Source organism: Dermochelys coriacea, chromosome 10 (genome assembly GCF_009764565.3).
Source record: "Dermochelys coriacea isolate rDerCor1 chromosome 10, rDerCor1.pri.v4, whole genome shotgun sequence".
Lineage (NCBI taxonomy): Eukaryota > Metazoa > Chordata > Testudines > Dermochelyidae > Dermochelys > Dermochelys coriacea.
Genome location: NC_050077.1, coordinates 3,991,809 through 4,017,568, shown reverse-complemented (window position 1 = coordinate 4,017,568; position 25,760 = coordinate 3,991,809). Strand labels below are relative to the sequence as shown.

At 46.6% G+C, this 25,760-nt stretch overlaps 2 protein-coding genes across 4 annotated transcripts in view; one reads left to right on the top strand and one right to left on the bottom strand.

Annotated features, from left to right (window-relative positions):
* SLC9A3R2 (SLC9A3 regulator 2) overlaps positions 1-10,017 on the top strand; it is a 102,664-nt gene extending 92,647 nt beyond the window's left edge. For 2 of the 3 annotated variants that reach the window (XM_038419363.2, XM_038419361.2), the window contains 3 exons: positions 2,051-2,094; positions 3,114-3,179; positions 6,978-10,017. In XM_038419363.2, the coding sequence (XP_038275291.1) occupies positions 2,051-2,094; positions 3,114-3,179; positions 6,978-7,136 (269 nt within the window). In that variant the 3' untranslated portion in view covers positions 7,137-10,017. The remainder of the gene's footprint in view (positions 1-2,050; positions 2,095-3,113; positions 3,180-6,977) is intronic. The other variant, XM_038419362.2, reaches the window with a different exon arrangement.
* Positions 9,992-25,758, bottom strand: NTHL1 (nth like DNA glycosylase 1). The gene is made up of 6 exons (XM_038419364.2): positions 25,621-25,758; positions 24,354-24,604; positions 19,058-19,228; positions 18,141-18,300; positions 13,715-13,820; positions 9,992-12,407 (listed from the first exon to the last, which is right to left on the bottom strand). Exons 1-6 carry the CDS (start codon positions 25,718-25,720, stop codon positions 12,284-12,286), a joined length of 912 nt encoding a protein of 303 aa, XP_038275292.1. The 5' UTR covers positions 25,721-25,758; the 3' UTR covers positions 9,992-12,283.
* Between the last annotated feature and the right edge of the window lie 2 nt (positions 25,759-25,760).

Sequence of the window (25,760 nt, the reverse complement as noted above, 5' to 3'; positions counted from 1 at the left end):
TCTGGAAGGGGACTCAGAACGGAGCCTGCAAGTTATTCCACTGTTGTCCTGGGGCGAATTTTCTCTTACTTAAAATGTCTGGATTTGGACACCAGAGGAAAAAATGTAAAGCTCCTTTAACTTCTCATAGCCTTTAGGAAGCATGTGCATGTATGCATATGTACAGACACACAGACCAAGTGCCATGTGTACGTGAAGGAAGACATTTCACAGGACAGCAATAGCTCTGATAATTGGTGCAATAAATATTATCCTTGCTGTTGAGAACTAGCAGAGAAAGGTGCCTGTCTACTATCTGACCTGTGGAGCTGCAGACTCCCATGCTGGGAGAGATCTCTGCGTTCCACCAAACACATATTTCCCTCCTTGCTGGCTGGCTGAATGGGGAGCTCTGTTTTTCAACACAGCTGTTTCTTAACTAAACTGAATTCTAGCTCAGGCAATCACTTTGCTCTTTCAAGTATTCAGTGGAGAGAGCTGTCCAAAAAACCGGGTCAAACAATTCTAAGATCCACCCGGGGGGAAAGTGGTGTCAGATGCTCAGAATTCAAAATGGGAACAAACAGGAGATGATGCGAGAGAGACTCTGCTGTTGGCACAAATGATAATGAAGCCCTTGTTCGCTGCTTGAGGAGATGTAACCAGTGTTACTGGGATATACATCATGATCAGTTGCCTCTTCAAGCAGCGTGTCCTGGCATCAAAACTCAGACTGCAACACTAGATGTGTTTTGTCACCTTTTCTTTGCAGATCTCATGATCACTAGGAATCAGGCCCATATAGCTGCTAATACAGGGACAGATTGAGTTTAAAAACACCCAGCAATGCAATTTGGGTTTTTGTACCACCCTAGATCTCAAATTAGGATTGTTGTTTGAAATCACCCTGGCTTTCACTGGGTCACTACTCATGCTACTCATGCAGACTTTGCCGGGCTATTGTTTTTGGCTGTGCCAGTGGCTGAATCCTGAAAGCTGGGCTGGGAGATCTTTAGAACAGTCCTGAAATACTTTTGTCATTGGCACGATGTCACGACAGACATGGTGATGCAGCGCCTTGCTATTAGAAGTGGCAATTTTGGATTTTCATGGTTTGGAAATTGCCCCAAATTTACCCTTGGCAGATTGGCATTGAGCACTGTTAGGTCCTGCTTTACTAGATTTTGTGTTCTACAATGAAGTGTGTGCACCTAATTATTAATATTTATTACGATAGCCTCCAGAAGTCCCCATTGGGACCACGGTCTTGTTGTGCTGGCTGCTGCACAACCACACACAAAACACAGTCCTTGCCCAAGAAACTTACAGCCTACACAGAAGGATTACTTATTTAATACTGGCTGTTCTGTGATTGGCACATCTGTACTGACTATTGATTGCATCTCATCTGTTCCAAGCTTCCTTCCTAACAGGGATGCAAAATTGTTGACTGGCAACTCATCTAAGTTGTTGTCCTTTGTTAATAGTGCAGGAAAATTGGAGGGCAGTGAAAGATGTTACAAAAATGCAAAATACTCCAAAACCAGGTGTGTCCCCCCCCCGCCCACACGTACTCATTTTATTGTGAAATTGACAAGGTGACAATTGCAGCAAAGAATATTGCTTGGGCACGTAAGTATTCTAAGTCCAGGAAGGTCTGTTTTTTTTTTTTTAGCAAAAATGGCTTTGTGTTGTATTTGATTCAGAAAAGAAGCTACTTCATCCCCAAATGATCCATGAAGTGACTTTTTTTTTTTTTTTTTGGTGGGGGAAGAAATCAAATGAAATGGGGGGAATTAAAAACAAGCTGGGTCACAGAAGAGAAACCCAAGGGAATGAATAGGTTTTTGTAGGGGCTCATAAACAGCCTGGGTGCAGTCTGACTATGACTCCAGGAGGATGTACATGCCTCACTTCACATGGCCTGCAGAGAGTGCTCCACTGCATTAACCCTGGAAATGGGAAAGGCGTGTGAGTTCCCAGAGTGGGTATGCTAGACGAAGCTCTGTCAGACACATGTCAGTCTCGGGTTAAATGTATTTACCAGGGTTTTACTTTGCTTGGTCTATAGGTGGAATTCCTCAGCCTATTTCTAACGGGTCTGCACAAACCCAGGTGAGTGTCTGTCACTGGCATCCTATTCTTATTAATCAGATAGACTGATTGCTGGAAAAAGCCTAGCAGAGATCTAGCTATTTTGAGAGGCAAATCTGTCCAAGGAGCAATGTCAACGTCCCAATTCACCTTGTTTTAGGATGACATGTGACCTTGTAATCAGAGTGGGGAGCTGGAGTCAAGACTCCTGGGCTCTCATCCCAGTTTTGCCTCTGACTCACCTTGTAATCTGGAGCAAGATGACTGCCTCAGTTTGCCCAGCTATAAAATTGGCATGACCACTGCCTCAGGGAGGGTTCTGAGGTTTATTTAGCTTAATTAACATATATTGAATTTGATTACTTCCCTCTGCATCTTTTAATTCAAGGCTGGCCTCTCTGCTATTTAATTTCCTGCTCCTGCAACATGCAGGGAACACGAGTAGTTGCTAAATGAGAGTGAAAAAGAAAAGGAGTACTTGTGGCACCTTAGAGACCAACAAATTTATTTGAGCATAAGCTTTCGTGAGCTACAGCTCACTTCATTCGATGAAGCGAGCTGTAGCTCACGAAAGCTTATGCTCAAGCTCACGAAAGCTTATGCTTAAATAAATTTGTTAGTCTCTAAGGTGCCACAAGTCCTCCTTTTCTTTTTTGCGAATACAGACTAACACGGCTGCTACTCTGAAACCTGTTATTAAATGAAAGTGGAGACACAGGGCAAACTCTGCTCTGGGGTAAGTGGGTGGAGCTCCATTGACGACGATGAATTGTAACTGGACCCTGCCTCCACCAGGTCTGTGCTGGAGGAGAGCGTCTATATAATTTGCTAGTAAACACTTGCATTTTTTTGTCACTTGAATTTACAGGTCCCCCCTGCCTTCAGTCTTTGTTTTGCAGCCAGCCATGTGTTTGGTGTTATTTTTCACTTGGCAGAATTGGCTCTGATCTGATCTCATGAGGCTGTAAACTCCACATAGTGTTTTTCATCTCGCTTTATGTGTGTATCTGCAATGTACATATTAACATTTCCATTCCCAGCAGCTGAACGGCGGATCCATGTCTTCATCCCATAGTGATCTCCAAAGTCCTGAGAAGGAATCAGAGGTAAAAAATACATTTTTACAAATGTTCTTTTTTTCATATTCTATAAAACATGCATATTAAATACCCTTTCAATGTTAGGTTCATATTTGGGTATAATTGTATTGTACCTTTTTAAACTCACCCAGCAGTTAGACAACAAGATTTCTTCTTCATTGCCTGCCCAAAACTAGCATGTTGTGTTCTTGTGAGCTGTTAAACAGCTTCCAGCCCAGAGGTGGCTGCATTTCTATGATGGGTGAGCAATCTCTATAGTTTCTGAAGTAGCTCTAGGATCCCATGGGATGAAAGATGTTGGGGAAATGCAATATGATGTTGTTGCAAAAAATGTTAATGCAGGGAAAATAATCCACTGAAAACTAGCAAATGAAAAAACCCCAAACCCACGACTAGAACATGTAATTATATTTTGGGGGGGAGAAACTAAAAACCATGATGACTTGTTCTTGCTTTAAGATGTGCAGAAGCTAAAATGTGCAGGGTTTGATTAAATGGAGTTTAAAAGGACTACTGAGAGGCTCAAATTACTTGGATTGCTTCTGTCTCTTGTGAGTGAACCACTGACTCCATGTGCTGGAGTCCACAGTGCATTCTTTCCACTCTTTGTCAGGGGTACAGGAAAGCTTCCTGGTTTCATGTGGCCTCTGCCAGAGGCAGCAGATGTCCCATATTAATACAGACAAGTTTTGCAAGGATTCTGATGCAGCATTGTGCTGCTTATTTGTTTACTTAGTTAGGCCCCCATCCTGTAAAGACTAAACCCCTTTGTGTTCTGTGAAGTCAGTAAGCTAGGCATGGTGTGTAAAGTTACGCGTGACTGGCTTGGAGGAGGAGGGCTTTACTGCACAGCATTATTTGGATTTCTCAGCCTGTTTATTCCAGTCAAGGACACACAGAAACCAGCAGTTTTAGGAAGCACGATGCAGAACCAAGACTTTCTATAACCTAAATGTCACAAGTCACGCTTTAGCCTAAATGATTTAGCACCCAAAAGGGAAATAAATAGGTTAGAGGTAAACTTGGGTCTAAAACAAGGGACAGGTAAGAAGTAGAGTAATAACTGAGGAAGACAATTGGTAACCTCATTAAAAGGGTTCACTGGTACCGTTGCATTAGCCTGGTATAAGGTTTAAGCGAAATGTATACATTCAACTAATTTTATGCCTCAAATATAATCATATTAAATACAGTTGCATGGAAGGATTTTACAATATCTAATAGGAATAGACTTGTTTCATTAATTAAAAAATTGAATACAAATTTCAGGATTATTTTTTTAAATTAAACCGTTCTCTACCTACTGAAAAGCTAGACTTTGTAGTATTGTGCTAAGGCCTGAGAATCAGACTAGGACACTGAAATTGATCATTCTTTCATTATTCAAGTTGAATGAACGATTAAAAGCAAATACATGGCTTAAAAGAGAGAAAAGATTAGATTTGTAACACTTCTAATTTTACTAATTTAGCATGTGGTTAGTAAAAGAAATAAGTGATTTCTAAAGTTTTGAGTTGAGTGTCCTTTAACTTTCATTCTTGTCATGCCTTGGAATTGTTCACTAAAAATAAAGAAATGCATCAGCCAAAAGCCCTGATTTTGAAAAGTGACTTGACTCTGGGTGTCTCTGATTTTTGTGCCCAACTAGAAACATCTTAAAGAGCCCCAAATTTCAGAAAATACTGAGCACCCATCCTCTGAAATCAGGTCCCTTGAAGGTGTCATAAATTGCATGTCTAAAAATGTAGGCACCCAAAATAAATCACTTTTTAAAAAACCAAGTGTTCTAAAGTTAGGCATCTGAATTCATAGTTAGGCGCTTAATAAAAGTGACCTGATTTTCAGAGATTGAAGTAGCGGAAGAATTGGTGATCTGTACCCCTGAAATCTGGCCATTTTCATTCAGGTGCCTAACTTAGACACCTCAGTTTGAAAAAAGTGGCCATGGCCGTTTGGGGGTAAACGCTGGAAGTGTCGGTTGGAGTTTCAGCTGCATGGTGTCAGTGGGAGTGGTGCAGACAAATGGCTCTAAAAACTTCCCTTAAACTTGAAGGGCGTTTCTCCATTTTACTGCACCTGGTGAAATCGCTTCCAGCAGTGCGAAGTGAGTATAAAATCCTAATATTCAGATTGGGTGGCATTTTACACTTTTTCTTGGTGTAAATGACTGCACAAGGCAATGAAGAATCAGGCCTTTAGCCCAGTTTTCCATCTAAGAACTTCCATGATTTTATGACGGGGTGAAAATGCGAATGTCTTTCCAACTTTTGAGCATCACTTTGTAGCTCTTTCCTGAATGCTGGTTTTTTCACAAAAACCTACTCAATGCAAATGCAATTCCTGAAGCAATAAGCTTTAAATTAAGCTCCATATTCAGCCTGTCTATGATACGAACGTTCTAACTAAAGTCATAGCAGAAAAGATACTTCCTTGTGCTCCAATGCTCTGCCAGTGCAAGTTAATGGACTTTGAGTCCCAATTAAATAATCTTTGTGCTTACCATGAAGATGGTAGTGCAGTAATGCAATTTAAGGCCTGCAGTAAAATGTCTCTTCAGAAGACTAATAGCTACTTAGCTGAAAGCACTTCATCCTGCATATTAATTGTTCCCTAGGGATTTGAAGATTTCCCATCTTTTGCCCATTACAGAAATAAGAGGGCTGCAATGAACTTACAGGCCATTGGGGTTTTGCTCAGAGGGTTTATTGAGGTGCTAGCAATCAGTATCATGGGGGGAAAGCTATGAATCAAAAAGAAAAGGAGGACTTGTGGCACCTTAGAGACTAACAAATTTATTTGAGCATAAGCTTTCTGAGCTACAGCTCACTTCATCGGATGCATGTTTCAAATCAAGTTTCATACAAGATGCATTGGAACCATCTCTCCTAAATATCCCACTGAATTGGCAAAAAGAAGGTTGGATTGTTATGCTTTTCATTGGGCAGCTCCCAATGTGCTATTCTCATTACATGTGGGCAGAGCTCAGTCGCCTGTAAGCAAATATTTGCATTGTAACAGCTGGTGGCTTTGCAATGCAGTGTAGGTGTGGCCTTTTTAAAGCCATCCAGCTGAAAAAAATCCAGCTAGGGTTCTCATCCGCTCTGAACACCACAGCTATAGTTAACCAAGTCCGTAATGTAACCGAATCAGGAACTCAGTTGTGGTCCTCAATGTAACATGATGTGCAGTGCCCTATTGTAATGAGCAAGTTTGTGCTTCCACAGAGCTCGCAGTTATTCCATCTTGTTTCCTCTTAGACAAGCTTTTACTGTCATTAGGGGTTTAATTTTGTGTTTCCAAATGTGGTTCCGTCTCACCTTTGGCAATGGCACCACATTTTTCTGCTTCGGCTTTTCCAGTTCCAGTAACAGCAGAAACACATTCTTCAGGGTATTCTTCCCCTTCCAATATTGTAATTAAATCTCTGGCCACAAAGACACCCTGGTCGCCCCTTAAACCACAAACCTGACAAACTCGATGATCTGCTTCACAAAACACAGGCTTCTTATCATATGCCCTTAAGGAGAATCTGCCCTAGTTCTGTGTAAGGTTTTATGTAGATGAGGTGCTAGAGGGCAAGATAACCACAATCACAGGCATAGGCCTGATGGGCCATCCAGCAAGTGATGTAATCGGACACACATACACCCACCCCAGTCAGCCCATTGTATTCCCGCAGGGGCCACTGTTGCACCATGCATGCCCATTTCACTCCACGGGCACACCTATGCTACCCAGCATATTACACCACAATACACCATAACAGTAACAGGAAAGCTTTTTATGTCTTCTTCCCCTTTGCAGGAGGGGGAGTCTGAGAAGAAGGACCCATTCGAGGAAAGTGGCCTGAACCTGAGCCCGACTGCGGCAGAGGCCAAAGAGAAAGCACGTGCCAAGCGGGTGAATAAAAGGGCTCCACAGATGGACTGGAACAAGAAACGGGAGATTTTCAGCAACTTCTGAGCCCGGTCAGCAGCTCTTCCCCTTCTCCCCACCCTCCAAACTGAACATCTCCAACACGCCCCAGCCTCATTCCTGGCTGTTGACCCAAGACGCTTTGTGCTCTGCTCTTCATTGGTCGCTTTTTGCAAGGCAAATTTTTAAAAAGTGTCTTTTATGGACAAGTGATTCCAGTAGAAATGTGACCAAAGCTCCTCCCAGCACTCACCCGGCTGCTTGCGGTTCCCACATTGCTGCTGAGGGAAGACTGGAAAGATTTCACTTTTGCTTCTTACCTGCTTTATTTTGGTTTTTACTATTTTGAGCTTCCCCCCGCCGCAGAATCCCAAGTGGGATATTATGCATTCCTGTTTAAAAGGCTCACACGGAGGCCTCCCAAACTGCAAACCCTCGTTTGTTTCAATTCAAAATATTCTAGTTTGTTTAAAAAAAAATTGAAATAATCCCACTCGAGCTACCATGTTCAATACTCACATGGTGAGAGATTGGTGAGTGGCTATACATTTCTCTCTTGTTGGCTTCTCTATTGATTTAGAAGGGTTGGTGGGGTTTTTTGTTTGTTTTTGGTGTAAAAAAGAAAATTCCCCATCTGTTTCTCATTAATGCTGTAACCGCTCTCCCCTAGGATCCCTTTAACCAGTGCAATAAAAGCCCTTTTCTCAGCAAACCTTTTCCCTTCTGTGCTCCACCCCCGCCTCCCCTCAAAACAAACTCTGGGTGTTGAGAAAATGGTAGGACTTAAAAACAAAAACAAAAAAACCACAAAACCCAACAACCCAAGCCTCAGATGTGCATAATAAAATGCAGAAATGGCAGGAGAGGAGGGAATAAGCTGCCCCCCGCCCCCCGACAATAAAGGAAGGTCTGTGTTTCCTGTTAGCACATCCACATGCAAGGATTTCTGTCCCCACTCTCTATTGGAAGCCCTTTGAGAACAAACTTAATGAGACACTGGAAACATGGCTCTTCAGGCGGACTTCAAAGAAGCACAAGTGAGCTTCTCATCAGCTGGGAACGGAAATCCTTGAAGACCCTGCTTTGGGAGGCACTCACGAAAACAGGGCTTCAAGCAGGAGCAATCCAGCGGCCGCTCTTCTACTCAGATGCTGGCTTCAGAACCAAGCCACAAACCAAACCTGCTCTGCTATTTCTGACTCAGGTTTTAAACTTCTCCCATTTTCCTGCTGATCTCTCACTAGCTGCATTGGCAACCTGGAAGAATAATAAGCAAGCTCTCTCTGTTGTCTTATGTTGGGCTGGGCCGGGCCCGTTGTAGCAATGTGATCTGGCATGTGGATTGTCTTATGGGAAGACGGAATACTTTCTGCTGGTCCACACCATATTGCTAACTGTTAGACAGCGGGGTTGGCGAGGCAGACAATTGCTTTGGCTTTAGGCCCCTCTTTGAAAACACCCTGCTCTCAATGTTAAAATGTACATTAAAGCTATCTTACATAGCCATGACTAAACTAGCATAAAATCTTCACTACTTACCTCGGGCTTCAAATGTGGGACACTAACGAAGATTAAATTAAACATGTACTAATGGCTTCCAGGCAGTGGAGTGGTACTGGGGTTGGATCGGTGCCGTAGAGAGCGGATGATTCCCGTTGCCTTCTTACCAAAAGCTAACAAAACAGCCTTTTTGGCTGACATGTATTTTATAACAATGGCAAAAATAGTATTAAAAAAGCAGGTGGGGTGGGGAATGGGCAGAGCAGACAGTTTAGGTAAATGACCAATCTCTCCCCTCCCCCCCACAAACTAATGACACGCTAGGGCAAGAATGTAAGATTTGCAATAGTATTTACGATAAAGCACATGGCTCAGTTTTTTTGCCCCAGGTTACCCTCAGACTCTGTATAATGAACAAGTGGCCTTTGACTTCATGCACTATGGTCTTGTTAAGGTTCTGTGTATATTTCATAAAACTGAGCTAAAAAAGGTGCCTTATAACATTTACTGTTCCTGTCAGTAGATGGATGTATCGCAGCACAGTGGGGAAGGAGGGGACTGGCTGGACGCTGTAGCAACGGCCCAGGGGGTGTTTGGCTTCTTTGCAGGGACCAGTGAAATGCAAGGCTGTGACCATACTGAAGACAGGGCTTCTGGCTGGGCTTTCTTTCAGGGAGGATGTACAGTGTTAGTGGGGCAAATGGATGCAAATTGGATCTTGGAAAGAAATCTCTGCAGGTGTTTGGCTGTAAACCTTGGGACTGACACCAGGTTAGAGAGAGTTAGTAAGAAGTTTAGAGCTTTTCTTCCCTACAGGAGTCTCATTGTGGCCTCTTACCTTGCGTGTTTCAAAAGACAGTTTAATGGCGGGGGGCTGCTTGCTGTTGGCCACAACAAACAGTTGCTGCTCTAAGAAGTCAGTAACAAAAGAATCCTTACACTCATGACATGCAGATTGCTTTCAATCCCTGCACTTCCAACCAAGCCAGAGACAGTATGCGAGTCTGCTAGGGGTAAAAGCTCCCCAGTTACACTGCAAGGTAGATGTTAAAATACAGCATAGCAAACAAGGAAGTCATTTTCTAAAAGCCTGTAAATACCATATTACTTGCATAAGACAGAACCAATATAGTTGAGGGGAAAATAGCATGGTTGTGTTTTCTTTTTAATGCTGATCAAAAGAAATCAGGTATGCAAATATGTACCAATAAGATTTTAAAATTATCGCTGCATAGTCCATGGAAACAGCTCATGGTTAAAGCACTTATCACTATTTCTGACATCTAGTAGCTCTGTAATAATAATTATTCAGTTTCTGTACATTTAACTTGAAAAATCAATACAAGTATAAAGCTGTTATCTGCATTGTAAAGACAATGTATACTGTAATGTCAATAATAAACTTTGTTTTGCCATGTACAGCTTAAAAGGGTAATTAGTCTGTTCTTCATTTCAGTCTTGGTATTGTAAAGAGCTTCAGAAAGGAAGCAGAAGAGTGTGTGTTATTAAATTCCATTCCCTTCACTGGTTGGTTAGAAGAGTGGGCCAAACAACCTCTGTAGTTCTGCAATGGGTTAACAATTGTTGTTGCTTTGAATGGTGACTTGCAACAGAGGAAAATTGTTTGTGCCCTTTTTAGCTTCTTGGAGGTATAAGGGGGTCTGAAAGGTTTGATTTTGGTTTACTGCTTTCTGAAATTTAGGAATGTCTAGTATTGGCTTCATTTCATGACTCTGAAATCCATATTTCTCAACACTTAACTGGAAAAAGCTGGGTATGGGGAATCTTTAGCACAAAGAACTTTTTGCCCAACTGTTGGGGATAAAGAGGCATAATCTAAACATTTTAAAGGTTTATAAAAAAAAATCACTTCTCTCAATCAGCTCTCTTCCTTGGTGTTTCTGATGTTATACACCCGCTACTTCTCCAGTTTTAAGTAGGCCTCATTGTAGATCAGACTTCAGTTTCTGATGTGTGCAGGGAAAGAGCATAACTTTGCAGGCATCCATTAAACATTAGAAAGAAGCCAAAAAGAGAAAAGGAAAAAGCACAAGCCCGATGTCCCTCTCTGGATGTCCCCACCTTTAATACAGAGAAAAACTCCCAACCTGCAGTTCTTACACCTGAGCCACAGAGCCTGGCCAGGTCAGGACCGAGCACCGCAGATGTGATGTGTAGGCTGTGTGGGTGACAGCTCTGGAATAAAGATTATGCAGTATTATGCACACAAAATGAAGCAGCCCTTCCACTCCAACCCGTTGCTGATTTATCCCCTCTGCTAGGCAAAGTTTGTGTGATGCTTGTGCAAGAACAAGCTGTTGGAATCTTAACCATTTCAGTAGCAAAGTTTTCCCCAGCTTGGGCTCAGTTCCTCAAAGGCAACTAAATCTCTTTGACGCTCTGGACTTCAGTGCAGGGCCACCTGAAAGCACACTAGAGTCCCATGGGGGAATTCCTGCAATATTTAGGGGGATTTTCTGTTTCCTTCCCCCCACCCCCAGCTGTGATAAAGCTGGCTGAGGTGTTCTCCTGTTTCCATTTCAATTGGCCCTCAGTTCTTTAGGGGTTAAATCTGGACACACACGAAGGATCAGTCAAAACAATATTTATCATCTGATTAAGCCAAACCACCACAGCTGCTACGGGAATGGGTGGTTCTGTGACGGATTCCCCCCACACCCAAAATTCAAATAGCTGACCACTCCAAATTTCATACCCATTTGACAAACCCCTTTGCAATTCAGCACCCTTTGAAAGGCAGACCCAGCACCAAGATCAGAAATCGAGCTACGTTTGCATCCCCATTGTGGCAGGTGTCAAAGGAAAGCTTTTACGCATGTCCTTAAATCCTGCAGACTTCAGTAGCGTTGAAACACATGCTTGATGTGCTGTGCTGAATCAGGGCCCAAGCTCAAAACAGTTCCCACAGGGAGAGTGTGTTCAGAAGAGGGCAGCATTGCCAAAGCTGAACTTAAGAAAGGCCCTGCTGGCCATTCTCTGCATCGCTCTCGATGCTTCCCTGGTTCTTGGCTACCAGCAAAGCCCCAGTTTCCTGGTCTGGGTGGCTGGGCTCATCTTTATGAAGCCCGAATTATACCTTTTTAATGTAATATTCCGCCCCATGGAAGGCTGCTTCCCTGCTGCCTGGTCTGCCCCATACTCCCATCCTGCCTCCAGCTGGCCCTTGCCCTGCTCAGTCGCTATGCCTTCCAGCTGGGTATGGGGAATGAGGCCACCACGGCTCCCTCCTGCACTGTAGAGATGTCAGTAAAACCTTAATAAAAAAACCACCTTTTTTAAACCAGTTTGTGCCCAAACAGCTTGAGGCAGGGACTCCAGGCATGGCCGGGCACCGAGCTGGCGGAGGTCTCCTTCCAGCTCCATCAGACACTGCAGCATGTAGCATTTCCCCGTTCCCACTGTCCCTGCGCAGTGTTTGTGTTAGACACCCACACCCAAGGACTGCCTGCAGAGCTGACTCGGCAGGACGGCTGCATTTCAGAGAGCTTTTCCTCTTCAGAGATCTGCTATTGCTGGGTAGCTGCTGATTCCCATTCCATCTCCCTGCAGCACAAGGTCTCCTCTCCCCCGTCCCCTCCCTGCTCCAGGCCCAATGCAGTCTTACTGGGGCTCAGAGTCCGGCGGCTTCACAACCCCGGTGCAGATCTGTTGCTCTAGGAGGAGCAGCCATTCCCTCAGCATCTCTTTGCAGCCGGACAGATGTCCCTGTTGAGGCACTCTTTGCAGCGAGGGTTCACAGGCAGGCAGATCTGCTGGCCGAAGCCCACGAGGAGCCAGTTTATCTCACTCCAGAGATCCCTACAGACCCAGAAGGGAGACAAGTTTTGTAAATGCTGCTGCTGGGCAGGACTGAAGAGCAGCTCAGGTTTTTAATTCTTTTCCCACGGATAGTTCAGCTGCCTTAGCTCCTCATCCTCACGGAGGCATAGTCCAGCCCTAGCTCCCGTCCGCCCCACAGACTTTCCCAGAGCACAGCCCTACCATGCTGCCTGGGGGCCAGGACCTTTGTGGGCTGGAGCAACTAAAGTAACATTTCTGTTTTCTCCTCTCTCCGGTGCAAATGGGGGAAAGGGATGTACACAGCCAGTCCCACAGCTGGATGAAGCAGACAGGCTTCTACTTGAGCTCACAATATGGCTGCTGGCTGTGCAATGCACTGGCACCGAATCCCCACTGCACCCGTGGCCGGGCCTTATACCATACACATTCCAGAGGCCACTGCACACAGAGTGGAGCGCTGGTTTGGAGCACTTGGTGGGGTTTCCTTCCTGTTCAGTGCCTGTTATGAGTCTCTGATACACAGAGAAACTAATTGATCATTTAAGATATCAGCCAGAGTTCATCCCTGGTGTACTCCATTGCAGCTGACGAGATCAGCAGACAGATCACCCCGATTAGATGGTGGAATGGCCTCCCAAGGGAAGCGATGGCCTTGGGCTGTGTTAAACTAAACTGGACAGTAGAGAATGCACGATAGGGCACAAGTCCAGCAGCAGAGACTAGGAGTGACTAAAGTCTCTGTCATCTCTAACGTCTGTGAACTGTCTAAACAATTGAACGAGCGATGGTCCCCGGGAAAACAAGAAATACCCCATAGCCAAGTCCCAGGCCTGTGTGCTGCAATGCCAGGCTTCCTTTCCTGCTGCGACTGTAACAAGGGGAGGGGACAGGCTCACTGAAAATACCATGGGGCGGGTAGGAAATAGCTCCGCAGGGTTCTGCGCACTGGATGCGGTAGCTGCTTGTTGCCATAAACCACAGCAATGAACAAAAGATGCTTCAGGCTGGTACTGGGGAAAGGAGTGCAGGTGGCAGTTTCCTGTGAAGATTACAACAAGGAGGAGGAGAGAGGGGACTGTCAGGGTGTGTGTGTGTGTGTGTGTGTGTGTGTGTGTGTGTGTGTGTGTGTGTGTGTGTGTGTGTGTGTGTGTGTGTGTGTGTGTGTGTGTGTGTGTGTGTGTGTGTGTGTGTGTGTGTGTGTGTGTGTGTGTGTGTGTGTGTGTGTGTGTGTGTGTGTGTGTGTGTGTGTGTGTGTGTGTGTGGATTTCAGAGCCAAGCAGCAGCTGAAAAACAGCCCAGATCCCCTGTTGCATGCGACACCTCACCTGGGCAGCCAGTCCTCCAGCGCCACTCTGGTCTCCTCGGGGGTTTTAGTTTCCTTCTTCACCCATTTCAATCTGTTAGAAATCCTGTGCACATGGGTGTCCACACCTGGGGAGCAGAGAGGTTGGAGTCAGGAGGGAACACCTGGGTCAGGAGGAAGCAGGGTGTAAGGAGTTAAAGAAGCAGTCCACTCAGGACCCATAGCAGATGCACCAGGCTGTACTAGGAGGTTCTTCCATCTGAGGGCAGATGCCAAGTGGGTTTTTGATGTTCAAAAGTAGGGCCCTAGGAGGCAGGGTACCATGGCTGGAGTAAGTGTGTGTGTGGGTGTGTGATAAATTGACATAAAGAAGAAACAGCAAGGTCTTGCCAATGGTGAAAGTGTGAAACAATCTCCCCCTCTTCCCAGTGTGCCATTCAGAAATGCCAAGATTCGGGGCTTAAGTTGGCCTGTAGCTTTTTCCTTAGTTTTATGTATCCCCAGCCCTAAGCTGAATCCGTTGCAAACAGGCAGGTTGTCAGTCCTGAAGTTTTAGCCTTTGAGGATATGTGGCAACCTCTGACCTCCGCACCCAAGATGGCAAGGAGCGTGTGAGCTGATCTCACTGACGCCACCATGCTCTTGTAGAGTGCTTTTCATCCACAGAGCTCAGCGTGCTTTCCACAGGAAAGGGGGGGGTGTCATACCCACCCGGTGGCTGTGGAAACTGAGGGGAAGTGACTTGCCCACGGTCACACAGCTGGGCAGCAGAGGTGAGAGCGACTTTCAGGCCACTGCCCTATTCACTTGACCATCTGCCTCTCTCAAGGACCCTGGACCTGAGTTCTCAGATAAATGCAAGATAAGACTTTACCTTTTCCTCTGAATTTTTTGCCAGTCCGAGAAACCCCTAACACTGCCCAGCTAGTCCATGTCCCCAGCGTCTTGGCCGTGTGTTGGGGCTACTTGCTGGCATATTTCGGAGCAATTATTTTTGGCACTTCCCTATGAGAACATGGATTAAACCAAGACTTGCTTGGAGTTATCACTAAATGTTTTGGGGGTGGGGGAGGCAGAGTTATTCATTCTCCCTGTTCTGATAGCTACCAGGCTAATCTCAGATTGTTATTCAGAAACGCAGGAGCAGATGACAGAGCATGGACAAGAAGGAAAAAGAGCTCCTTCCGTTCCCAACTCATTCCATCAATGCTACACAGCCAGAGGACGCGGGTTGTACAACAGAGGTCACAGAAACGGCTCAGGTCTGTGATGTATTTGTCAGCTTCGCTAGCAGCATGAGAGCACTTCATTTATCGTAATTGGTCTGGTTCCGTAGCAGTGTTTTCTGTGTGTATTGTACCCGTAAGGGCTGAATGAACAGAATGCTGACTCCCCAGAGGAAGAATGGGTTTGCTCATTGTGATTTCTGTTTGTTCGTTCAGTAAACCCCCATGGTCCCACTCCGGTCATCCACAGCGCTTGGCGCTTTTGGTGTGTTTAACCCCCCCCCCCCAAAACCCAATACTTACAAAAGCCAGTCCTCACCGTGTCACCAAATGAAAATGAAAAACTCCCTCTCTTCCGCAAAATTCTCCACCCCTATCACACTCCCCACTTCCCTCAACACAGAACAACTTGCAAGGGGCCCTCAAGGTCAAAAGATTCAGGCGCTCTCAGACCAAAGGATGGGCAGTGAATTTCAGAGTCACACCTGGAGAATGCCCTGTGGCCTCCTCTCATCCCACAGGAGCTCTGGTGTCTATATGGATAGCAGGCATGGCAGCATCACCCAGGGACACAGCTGATCTTTCAGACAGAAAGCCCTAACCAGTCTTGAAGCTGGGTCAAAACCAGCATCGTTAGCAGCACTCTGAAACCGAGGCAGCCAGCACATGTCCTACATAGCCCTCAAAGGTCAGGATTGTTACAATATTTGTATTTCAGTGATTAAGTAGCCAATAATTATGGAGTTAATTAAACAATGCTCAGGTGTTTTAAGATGTACTTTGTCCCAATATTTAAGTTACTGGTACTTTATTCTTTAAGTAGGCAGCAAGGAAAAATGTGCCAGAGCAGGATTTCCAAATACAGGACCCTCTAGGTACGGAACCGAAGTAAGTGCACCGATTTACCAAAGCAGCGAGCTCCCACATGCTCCCACTAATCCCTGGGAGTCCCTGCAGCAACGCTGATCTACCAGGGTTAGCAGCACTCAGGGCTGAGGGTTACTGTAAGACCCAAGCCCTGCCAAGCCACAGAACAGTGTTGAAGCATTACGGCCAGACAGGGTGTCAGGAAAGGATGCGAGCCAGCTTGGAATGGTTCAGAACCAGGCTGAGCAGAAAGTCAAAGCCCTTTCCAGCTGCAACCATGATATCTGCACTGCCAATGGATTAATATGGGAAGGCTAGAAAACAGCAGCCGCCAAGCCCCAAAGGCCACTGCCGGGAGTTTGGCCATTTTGAGTTATATCTTGAAGGATGATAAATTGGGGGGAGAGGGCAGGGGTGTGTGCATGCGTGCATTCACATAATCGAAAAGACTTCTCTTCACTGGGAGACTGATCCTAGAAGTCCCTTTGACTTCAGTGAGGGAGTTCTCTGCATCAGGGGTTTGCTAGGTGGGTCTCAGCATCAAGTGAGATTACCTCTCTGCAGGGATCACGATGATTAAGTCATGAGATGTCGCTGATCATCTCAAGAACTTTACGAGGATGCTATAGAGAGGGGGCTCCTCTCTAGACACATGGCCCAAAAGTGGTGGGACGTGGCTTTGAAGGAAGCCATGATTTTCCCAGGGCGACATCTTTCTGAACAGATTGGGGCCACAGGCTGCCCACTGTGAGAAAGCCAACCCATTTGACTTACAGTTTGTTTCACCATAAACAGTTTTCTTTGTGGCGGTGTGATCTAGCAGGGCAGGGCACAGGACTGGGGGCCAGGACTTCTGGATTCTCTTCCTGCAGTGGCCTCAGCTGACACAGGCAAGCTGCAAATGCTGCCCCTTCGTTTCCCCAGGAAATGCATCTAATAATGCTACACAAAGAGTTTGGAAGGCTCGGGGAATGTTTGAAAAGTGCTTTGAGACTCTCAGATGAAAGGCTCTAAGCACAAAAGTAGACTATTGTTAGATCAGCCGTGACAGACTGGTCCTTCTGTTGCTAATTGAACAAAACCCAGGAAATTGCTGTAAACAGGAAGAGTATAGCTTTGCCTCCTAAATCAAAACACTGCGTACAATTCCTTGGAAAGCTATCAGAGCTCCCTCTAGACTCTCCTCCCCAACAGCGGATTAACTGTTCAGAAGGAACAACAGACTCAAAAGCTTGTCAGTCTAGTGCAAGAACCACTCTTAGTAAAGCCGAGTTTCAAGACACAGTTGTGGCCTGTGTTGAACTAGGTATTGAATTTTCACTCCATGCAGACGTCATTCATCAGGTGGTAGCATTACCAGGTTTCCCATGACTCTCTCTGATTAAGCACCAAACACACTTGGAATATTAATCTGTCCCCACAGACCTTGATGCATACCTGGAGCTCCGTCTTAGCCTAACAGAAAAGCTAATATGGCAGTGCCACCTGCTGGCCCTGATGAGCTAAATCAAAATCCTGCCTTACCCAAATTCCGTTCCTTTAAAATGAAGGGGTACAATCGCCACCAGAACCTCACTCCAATCCAACCCAGCCTCTGAGGCCCATTCCCACTATAAATCCAAGAAGCCTTCAAACGATAAGCCCCATTAGCTGAAGATATCAAAACAGGACCTGAATACACTGCTATCTAGGCCCCCAACTTTTTTAAGTTTCCAGTACCAGAAACGGGGCAGAGAAACAAAGACACTGATTGCCACAAACCCCTTGGCTGACAATTCCACAAGGAACCCTGTGGCTAGATATTAAAATTAATTCCAATTCAACCTAAAACAGCCAGTTTCAAACAAAATCCTCCCAGAGACCGTCAGCAACTAAGCTCTTTCTAAGTATAGTTGCAAAAATCAGACCTCCTCGGTCCCTTCTCCAGCTGGCCCTAAAGGACCATTTCTGAAGTGAGATTTGTTTAAACCAAAAAATACGTTCTTATTTAACAGAGGTATTGTGGAATTATATCTCCGTTGCTTTGCACTTTTCATCACGGGACCTTAAAGTGCGATACAGGTCACCACACATCCCTAGTTATTATTAATTAAGCAATGCCTTTATTCTTAATCAGCACACCTAGGAGGTAACAATTAGACCCATTTTGCAAATAAGTAAATCCAGGGAGAATGAGCAACTAGCCCAAGTGACTTCACCAGCCTTAGAAACCTTCTGGTATTGAGATCTATGGCTGAAAAGCTCCCTAAAAGAGCAAGGTATGATGATGTTACTAGCAATGGATTAGGAAAGAGTAGGATTGGGAAGAGTGGGCAGATCACGGAAGAGCAGCGCCTTATACACTGCAAAACATACCAATCCCAGTCACGTTATTCCAGGCAATGTCCATGACCAAGTGGGCCATCTTGGGCCCAACTCCCGGCAGGTTCACCAGCTCCGCGACAGTACTGGGGATGTCACTCCCGTATTGCTGCTTCAGGATTGCTGTTGTCTGTTTTATGTACTTCACCTTGTTCTGGGAAACCAAAGCAAACTAAGTTCCAATCCAAGAAATGCAAAGGAGAAACATGTACTAGACAATAGAACTATTTCCTTCATTTGAGGGAACTGACATGAGTTTGTGGAGGAAAATACAAACGATATCCTAGATTTATCCTCTATAGCAAGAAGCTGTAATGTGATCACCTCTAACCATGCCTGGGATGATGCCAATGAGTGCACTCTTGTCCTGGATACAGATTGCTAAAACTGGGATAAAATACGGCTTCCAAATTACAGCGGATCAGGATGGAGTCTCTCGTAAGCAGGACATGATACATGATTCCCTGCAGCAAGGGGGAAGAAATGAGGGTCTACAGTGGGGTGAAAAAAAAGGAAATACATGTAAAGGGAGAAAAGAGAGGAGTTCTCACTAGCAGGTGAGTGGAAGAGGTGAGAGTAGCAAAGGAGAGTTAGAGAGGTAGGGAGCATGAATGGGACAACAAGGGGCACTGCTTTGAGAGAAGTCAAGATAAATAAATAGGCAACGACAGACTGAGGACAAGTCACTTGAAGCAGATGTGGTTCCCAGCTGCCATCACAGGTCATTTGGATAATTTTTATGGAAGAAGGGGGTGAAGCTTGCAAAGGCCGATCCAACCACCCCGATCCGACTCATCTCTTTGTGCCTCAGATATTCCTGAGACAACTCCAATAGTTTGGGGACCAAGGGCATTATTCAACTTCTGCTTAAGACACGCGGCCATCCACAACCACTATGGTCCGGCACTCACCTTCCAGAATCCCACCGGGTAAATGAGCCGCCCCAGAGTCACGTCATCTGTCTGCAGAACGTTGTCCACCGTGAGACCATGCTCCCGCAAGCGCGACATGGCTGCCGAGGTCACCTGATCTTTGGTCTGGCTGGACAGCATCAGCGACAGCAGAACCTGATAGCGCATCACCTAGAGGATGAGATGGGAGATGGAGTGTCAGAGACGACTGGACTAGTCAGGGCTGGGATCCTGAAAGTTCTGGGTCTGGGGTCTGCAAGTCAGTGGGGTGCAGCGACACACACAAGTGACCGTGCTTATCAATCTGTACCATATGGGCCTCGCCTCAGCTCTTATCTTACTATTACTTAAATAAAAGAGATTGCAGCCGAGAAGAGTCAGAAATTGCATCGACTTCTGTCTCCCCAGAACCCTAACGTTTTCCTCTTAGGTAATCACTGCTTACAGAAGAGCAACAGAGTGATATTATGATAACTCCCTGGAGTTCATGTCCGTGGAATCGGCATCTCCGCAAGCTTAACAGTGAAAGATAGAGCTGGGATTTTCAGAAATGCCTAGGTGATTTAGGAGCACATGCCCTTGACTTTCCATTGGATTTGTGCTTCTAAGTCACACCCACCTGACTCCTATTGGATTTCAATGGGATTTGGATGCCTGATTCCTACAGGCCTCTTTGAAAGTTCCAGACTAAGGGCTTGTCTCCGGGTTAGTGCACGGCCAGCCAGGGCGTGGATCTACAGTGCGCCAGCTTGCCACGCAGTAACATCCCACATGTGCACTGCAGTGAAAGTCACTCACATGGGACGTTCTAGTCCAGCAAACTAGTGGACTGCAGGGTCACACGCTGACTTGACACACAATAACTCACCATGTAGACAAGCCCTTAGAAATTAAAATCAAATATGTAATGAGACATTGAATTGCTGGACTACTCTGGACAGAGCATTTCACTGTGATGAATTTGTTTCTCCAGACTCAGGTCTCATAACATTGTCCAGCATGTGGCATGGTCACCAGAAATACCCTCGTTGGCTGAATTCTGATCTTACACCAGTGTCAGTCTGGAGGCACTTCACTGAACTAAGTGAAGTTGCTCTGGTGTAACGGAGCAGAATGTGACCTGGTGTCTTTAATTCCTACTTTACCACTGAGCTAGAATTTCCTCCCCTCTGTGACTCTCCACTGCAGACCCTGTCTTCCCAGCTAGGCACCTGGTGCTGGGGGCTAGTGTAGCTAACTAAGATGATTGCAGAACATTTGGGCTACAATTCCAGCTTCAGACTCCTCAACCCCCTAAAAACAGCCCTTGAAAGTTCTGGCCAGCAGTCGGAAAAGCCCAGGGTTATTGTGCTAGGGGTTATGACAATGCCTAGGTTTATCTTGGTAGGAATAAGTCTATTCCCTTAGGGAAAAAGAGTTATTTCCCAGTGATGACTTGCGGTTCTCTTTAACCCCAGAGTATCACTTTGTGCTGGTTGATGTATCTTTACGGTGTCACACGCTGTCTCAGACTAAAGCAGAAGCTAACCATTTTCACTAGGGACTTCAGACTAGAACATGACCCCAGTCCTGGGGCCAGAGATTACAAGAAGAGCAATATGTCAAATAAATCTACGCAGTTGCATCTTCAATATCATCCCTTTGGAGCCCTGTGGGCTGCTCAAGTACATGTTGCCGAGTTGTTATGCAGAGATCACCAAAGTCAGCCTGCCCTTTATCTAAATGTTTTCACACAAACAAACAGTGCCATTTGATAGAGACTCCCTGCAGCCTCCCATCACAATATTGCACCGGGTTTGTTTTTTGTACCGTTGCAGATGTGTGCAGATGCTCCCTTTTGGAGGGCTGCGTCATTCTGGGTCTCTGATTCTGTGCCAGGGACTTGGGGAAGCACAGCACCATTCTCAGCACACCCGCGTTTTTAAACAAATGTTTTCTTAATGGTGAACTGAAGGGGGAGAAATACTAGATATGTGTCCATTTTTGCTTCTTTATAGTGCAAAAAAGCAGCCTGGAAAGTTTCCTTCTGTCTCCCCCGCCCCCACCCCCAATTCTGCTTTGTTCTTTGTGTTAAAGATTTAAGTCTTGTCTGCTCTTTAGATCTCGCATAACTCTGTGGCTGACAAGAGAACTGGCAGGATTACATCATCAGATAAGCCATCTAAGAAAAAAGCATAACCGAGAAGGGATTTGCACACAGACCGTTTAAAGCTCTGTTACTATCTATTTAACTCAAATATCTAGACATGGGCCCAAAAGTTCCTTTGGCAGAGGGCCAACACCTTTGCCTCTTCAGTTACAGGCCGAGAGCTCTCGCAAGCCACATGTCTAGACTCAAACACAAAGAGCACGGCAAGTCTAGTAGTGCAAGACCTTGCGCGCTCTAGGTACAAACTCACACTCCTTTAGTTAAACCAGTACAAGGCTCCTGTGTGGCTGTGCGTAACTGGGTGGTCTGTCCCTTTACGGGCGATGGGGCCAGCCAGCCCTGTTCTGGGGCAGAGCCCCTTTAAGGAAAAGGGGTTGGACCTGGGAAAGGGGATAATCAGACCCAGCTGGAAAGGTGCCCCCCCCCCACGGCTTCCAATAAAGGCTGAAAGAGCTCAGCTGAGGAGAAACTGCAGCAAGCTGTTTGGCCTGCAGCAGGAGGAAGAGACCCAAGGAGAAAGGCCTCTGGGCCCCTGCAGCCAGTTTTGGGCAGGGGAACAGCTTGGTTTTGTGTTACTCTGCAAGTTGGTATCGCCATAATAAACTGTGCCCGGAAGGAAGGGCCCGGACAGAATCTGGGGGAGGCATTTAATCCTTCCTGGGCTGAGGGGAGAGGGCCACAGCCTATAACCCACTTAGGCCTTTTCTACCTGAGACACGGGCACCAGTTTAACTTGAAATCAGTTTTTAAACATATTAAAATTGCGGCAGACTCCTGTGTGGATGCTCTTAATTGGTTGGAGGGCTTATTTCAGTTTCTTAAAGCTGTCTCTTATGAACATCAGCTAACCCAAAATAAGAGCATCCAACCAGCCTTTGCACTGGCCTAACTGAAGTCACTTTAGAACTTACATTAAACTAGGGCACCAGTGTGTGGAGACCTGCAGGCTGCCTTTATCTAACAGAGAAGAGCAAAAAGGGACAAGCAACTTCCTTCCCTCCCCGTCCTTGCAAGTCACCTTTACACGAGATGCCTCATTGCAGTTCCCTGCTAGAAACCAGTGTAACAATCAGAAATTATGTTGAGAGAATCCCATGAGTAATGCTCACATTGATTTATTTTGGGAAGAGGTGGGTTTCCCAGCTCCTCTTAATGCCGGTTCCCCTCTCTGGAGACTGTTGAGACTAATCCATGGCTCCCAAAGGGATTTCTGGAGCTGCCTTTATGAACCACCAGCCTACACCAATGGAATATTTTTCCATTGCTTCTGCTCAAAACCAGACATCACCTTGCTCCCTGGCTCACAAACCTTAATCTTCCCATCAGCAAGTGTCTCCATTTAAGATGGAATTAAAAAAAGAATCATGTCACTAATAAAAACCAAGTATGTGGCATACATCACTCTTCATTAAGAACATAAGAACTGCCACGTTGAGTCGGACCATGATCCGTTTTGCCCAGTATCCTGTCTCTAAGAGTGGCCTGTATCAGAGCTTCAGGTGGAGTGTACAGAACAGAGCAGTTATGCAGCGATCCACTTGTCTTCCACTCCCAGCTTCTGGCAGTCAGAGGTTTAGAGTTGCCCCAAGTGTAGGGTTAAGTCCCTGCCCATCTTGGCCAATATCCATTGATTGACCTATCCTCCATGAAGTTATCCAGTTCTTTTTTTACCCCAGTTACCCCTGACTGTCCCCCTCCCAGTGTTTGTGGGCCGCAGACTAGAAGTTACTTGCACCAGGGACCGGTTTTTAGCTATCTAAAGCATCTAGCATGTTGGTGGTGGTGGCGGCAACTCTGTCTCCTATTCTCTGCCTTTGGCACACAATGGTTCAGTCTCCTGAGGACTGACATGCTTCAGTCTAACCCAAAGTAAGGGGTCAGTATGGGGTAACTGGGGGAAATTAATTAGCAGAGCTATGTAGGAGGTCAGTGAGATGATCTAATGGTCCCTTCTGGCCTTAAACTCTACAAAATTAAGAAACCTGGTTCAAGTTTTGAGTGCAAAATGAACCTCCAGATCTGGAGCACTGTTTTGCACAGCTCTGTTGGCCATTCCACTTCTCTCCCTATGTCGGAGCTGCTGCCTGAGTGGAGAACAGCAGGGGAAATTCACACTGTTGTTCCATAGCATGTCTCCAGAGCCTGGCACTGAAGGGAGCTCCTTCACCACACGTTGCACTTGGGGGAAGGCAGCATCCACACAGCTGCTGAGACTTTTCCCTCCGGTGTGTCTTTTCCCCCATAAGGTTCCTAACACTTAACATATTAGAGAATGAACAAGGGCAGATGCTCGTGGAGGCAGAATGAGCAAGAGGTAAGGACAAGTCTCCCTCCTCCAGTTCTCATCTTCTGACTTGCTAAATACTTAGCTCTGTGTGGTGGGGCTGACTGCATTGGCCTTTGTTGGATGTGGCTTCTAAGTACGTGGTTGTAGGGTACAATTATCTCACTGTCCGTCTACGTGCTCTCCTACCATGCAGCAGTAGGGGATAAAAGGTTTGTTTGTGTGCAGGGCTGAGAGGAGCAAAACGAACGGCATGGATCCCCAGCTGAACTCTGTGTCACTGGCCCCACAGTAAAACAGCGTCCTCCCCTTACCTTACAGTGACCTGCCATTAGCTCTCATTGGGCCTCCAGACCAAAGGATTAAGTCTCCGTAGCAAAAGTCAGAGCACAGCAACCCTTCATCATACTGGTTTCCACCTGGGAAGAGTCTCTTTAGTTGTAACACTCAAGGTCAAAGCAGAGGCATCAAGATCAGGGCTGATGAAAGGGACGGTCAAGTTCAGGTAATGGAATGACTGACCACCCCATGGAACAGCCCTTCTTCATCCTTCATGCCCTGCAAGGAACTGTCAAGGAGAACTCATCATTCATCTGGCAAGATAAACCACTCACTGAGTGACCAGCAGAATTTACACCATTTCTCATGGCCTAGAGTTCTCGTACCTTTCAAACTTATTTTCCACGGCAGAAATATCTACACACACATATCCCTGGGCAAATCACAGAACCTCTGTAAAACTAGGGTAGGGTACCTGTCCTCCAGAATGAAGGAGTGTCAGATCTACAGTTGGAGAAAGTTGCACAGTATTGTCTGTTGCTCAGCTAACGCTCTCAGGTTGAACAGTAAGCTGCGTGCTTTACCTCCGGAGGTGCGCTGCTGTCAAAACACTTCTCAGCCCCCATCTGATCCACAGGAGCATCCTTATTCTGTCTCATTTCCCGGATATTATCCAGCTGCTGCTTCCAGTTCCCTGGCTCCCATTTCAGTCTCTTGGAGTCAGTCTCCTCCTTCTCAGCAATGCTTCCTTCCAAAGAGTCATAAAGAACGCTGACTTTCTTCCCCTTCCTTCTGTTCTTTGATGGGATGGTTGCCGTGCAGTGGGCCCGATTTCCTGAAAGAGGGGAAAAAGGGACTTTCAGACCACGGCCTTTGGAAGAAGGAGGGCCAAGTTTCTCCTTACACCAATACAGCGGAGCCATGCAGCCTAAAGTCGGGCTAAGGTTCCACCACTCCCCGCTTGTCCCGCAAGCCCTACCATCTGGAACACAACCATGTCCACAACATACAAGTAAGGCAAGTTTTCTGGTGTAGACTTAGGAGTTGTATAAGAATTTATTGGAAAACGGCCCCTTTCACATGTAACAGCGCACACACACAGCGTGACAGGCTATCACGTCTCTGGCCTGTGCACAAGGCTGGACCACGTGCAAAGGGCTGCCTTCTGAGCCGCGGCAGCACTTATCTCCAGTGCCTGCCAGTGCAGGGCTACGCTGGAGCAGGCTTGCCTCCTGGGTCATGTCAGGGGCAGAGTCCGTTTAATGGCCCCTACTGTGGGGTCTACCATAGCCCTCCTGGCTGGGGATGGGCTTGGTGACCCGATAGGGCTGTTCCACCTGTAGCCTCTGTGAGCAGGAGCTCAGAGTTGGATTAGCTGGGCCAAGGCTCCCACAACAGCGACTGCACAGGGCCCGGGAGTAGGTGGGTGCAGGCAGCAGCTCCAGCAGGGGAGCCCCCCCCAAAGTTCACATCCCCTCATAGCCAGTCACCCCCCCACGTCAGATCCTCTTCCAAACCCACATCCTAGCCCCCTCAGTGCACCCCACTTTCATCTCCCAGTCCCACCCCCAGTTCTTCCATCCCGTCCCCAAGCCCTCTCCCCTTCCCCCTCCATGCACCCCCACTTCCATCTCCCAGCCCCTCCCCCTCCATGCACCCCCACTTCCATCTCCCAGCCCCTCCCCCTCCATGCACCCCCACTTCCATCCCCCAGCCCCTCCCCCTCCATGCACCCCCACTTCCATCCCCTCCATGCACCCCACTTCTATCTCTCCCCGAGCCCCAGTTCATGCTGGGGAAGCCCCGCTTCCCCCAGCTCGGGGGGCAGCCCTGGGCTCTGACCCCTCGTACCTATTGCTGCCGCCTCCCCCCCGACCCTGCTCAGCTGCCTGGTCACCATCCTCCCGCCGCAGCCCCCACACAGCAGGGGACGCGGGACCGCCGCGCACATGGCTCCGCTGGACTACAACCCCCGGCATGCCGCGCGGCAG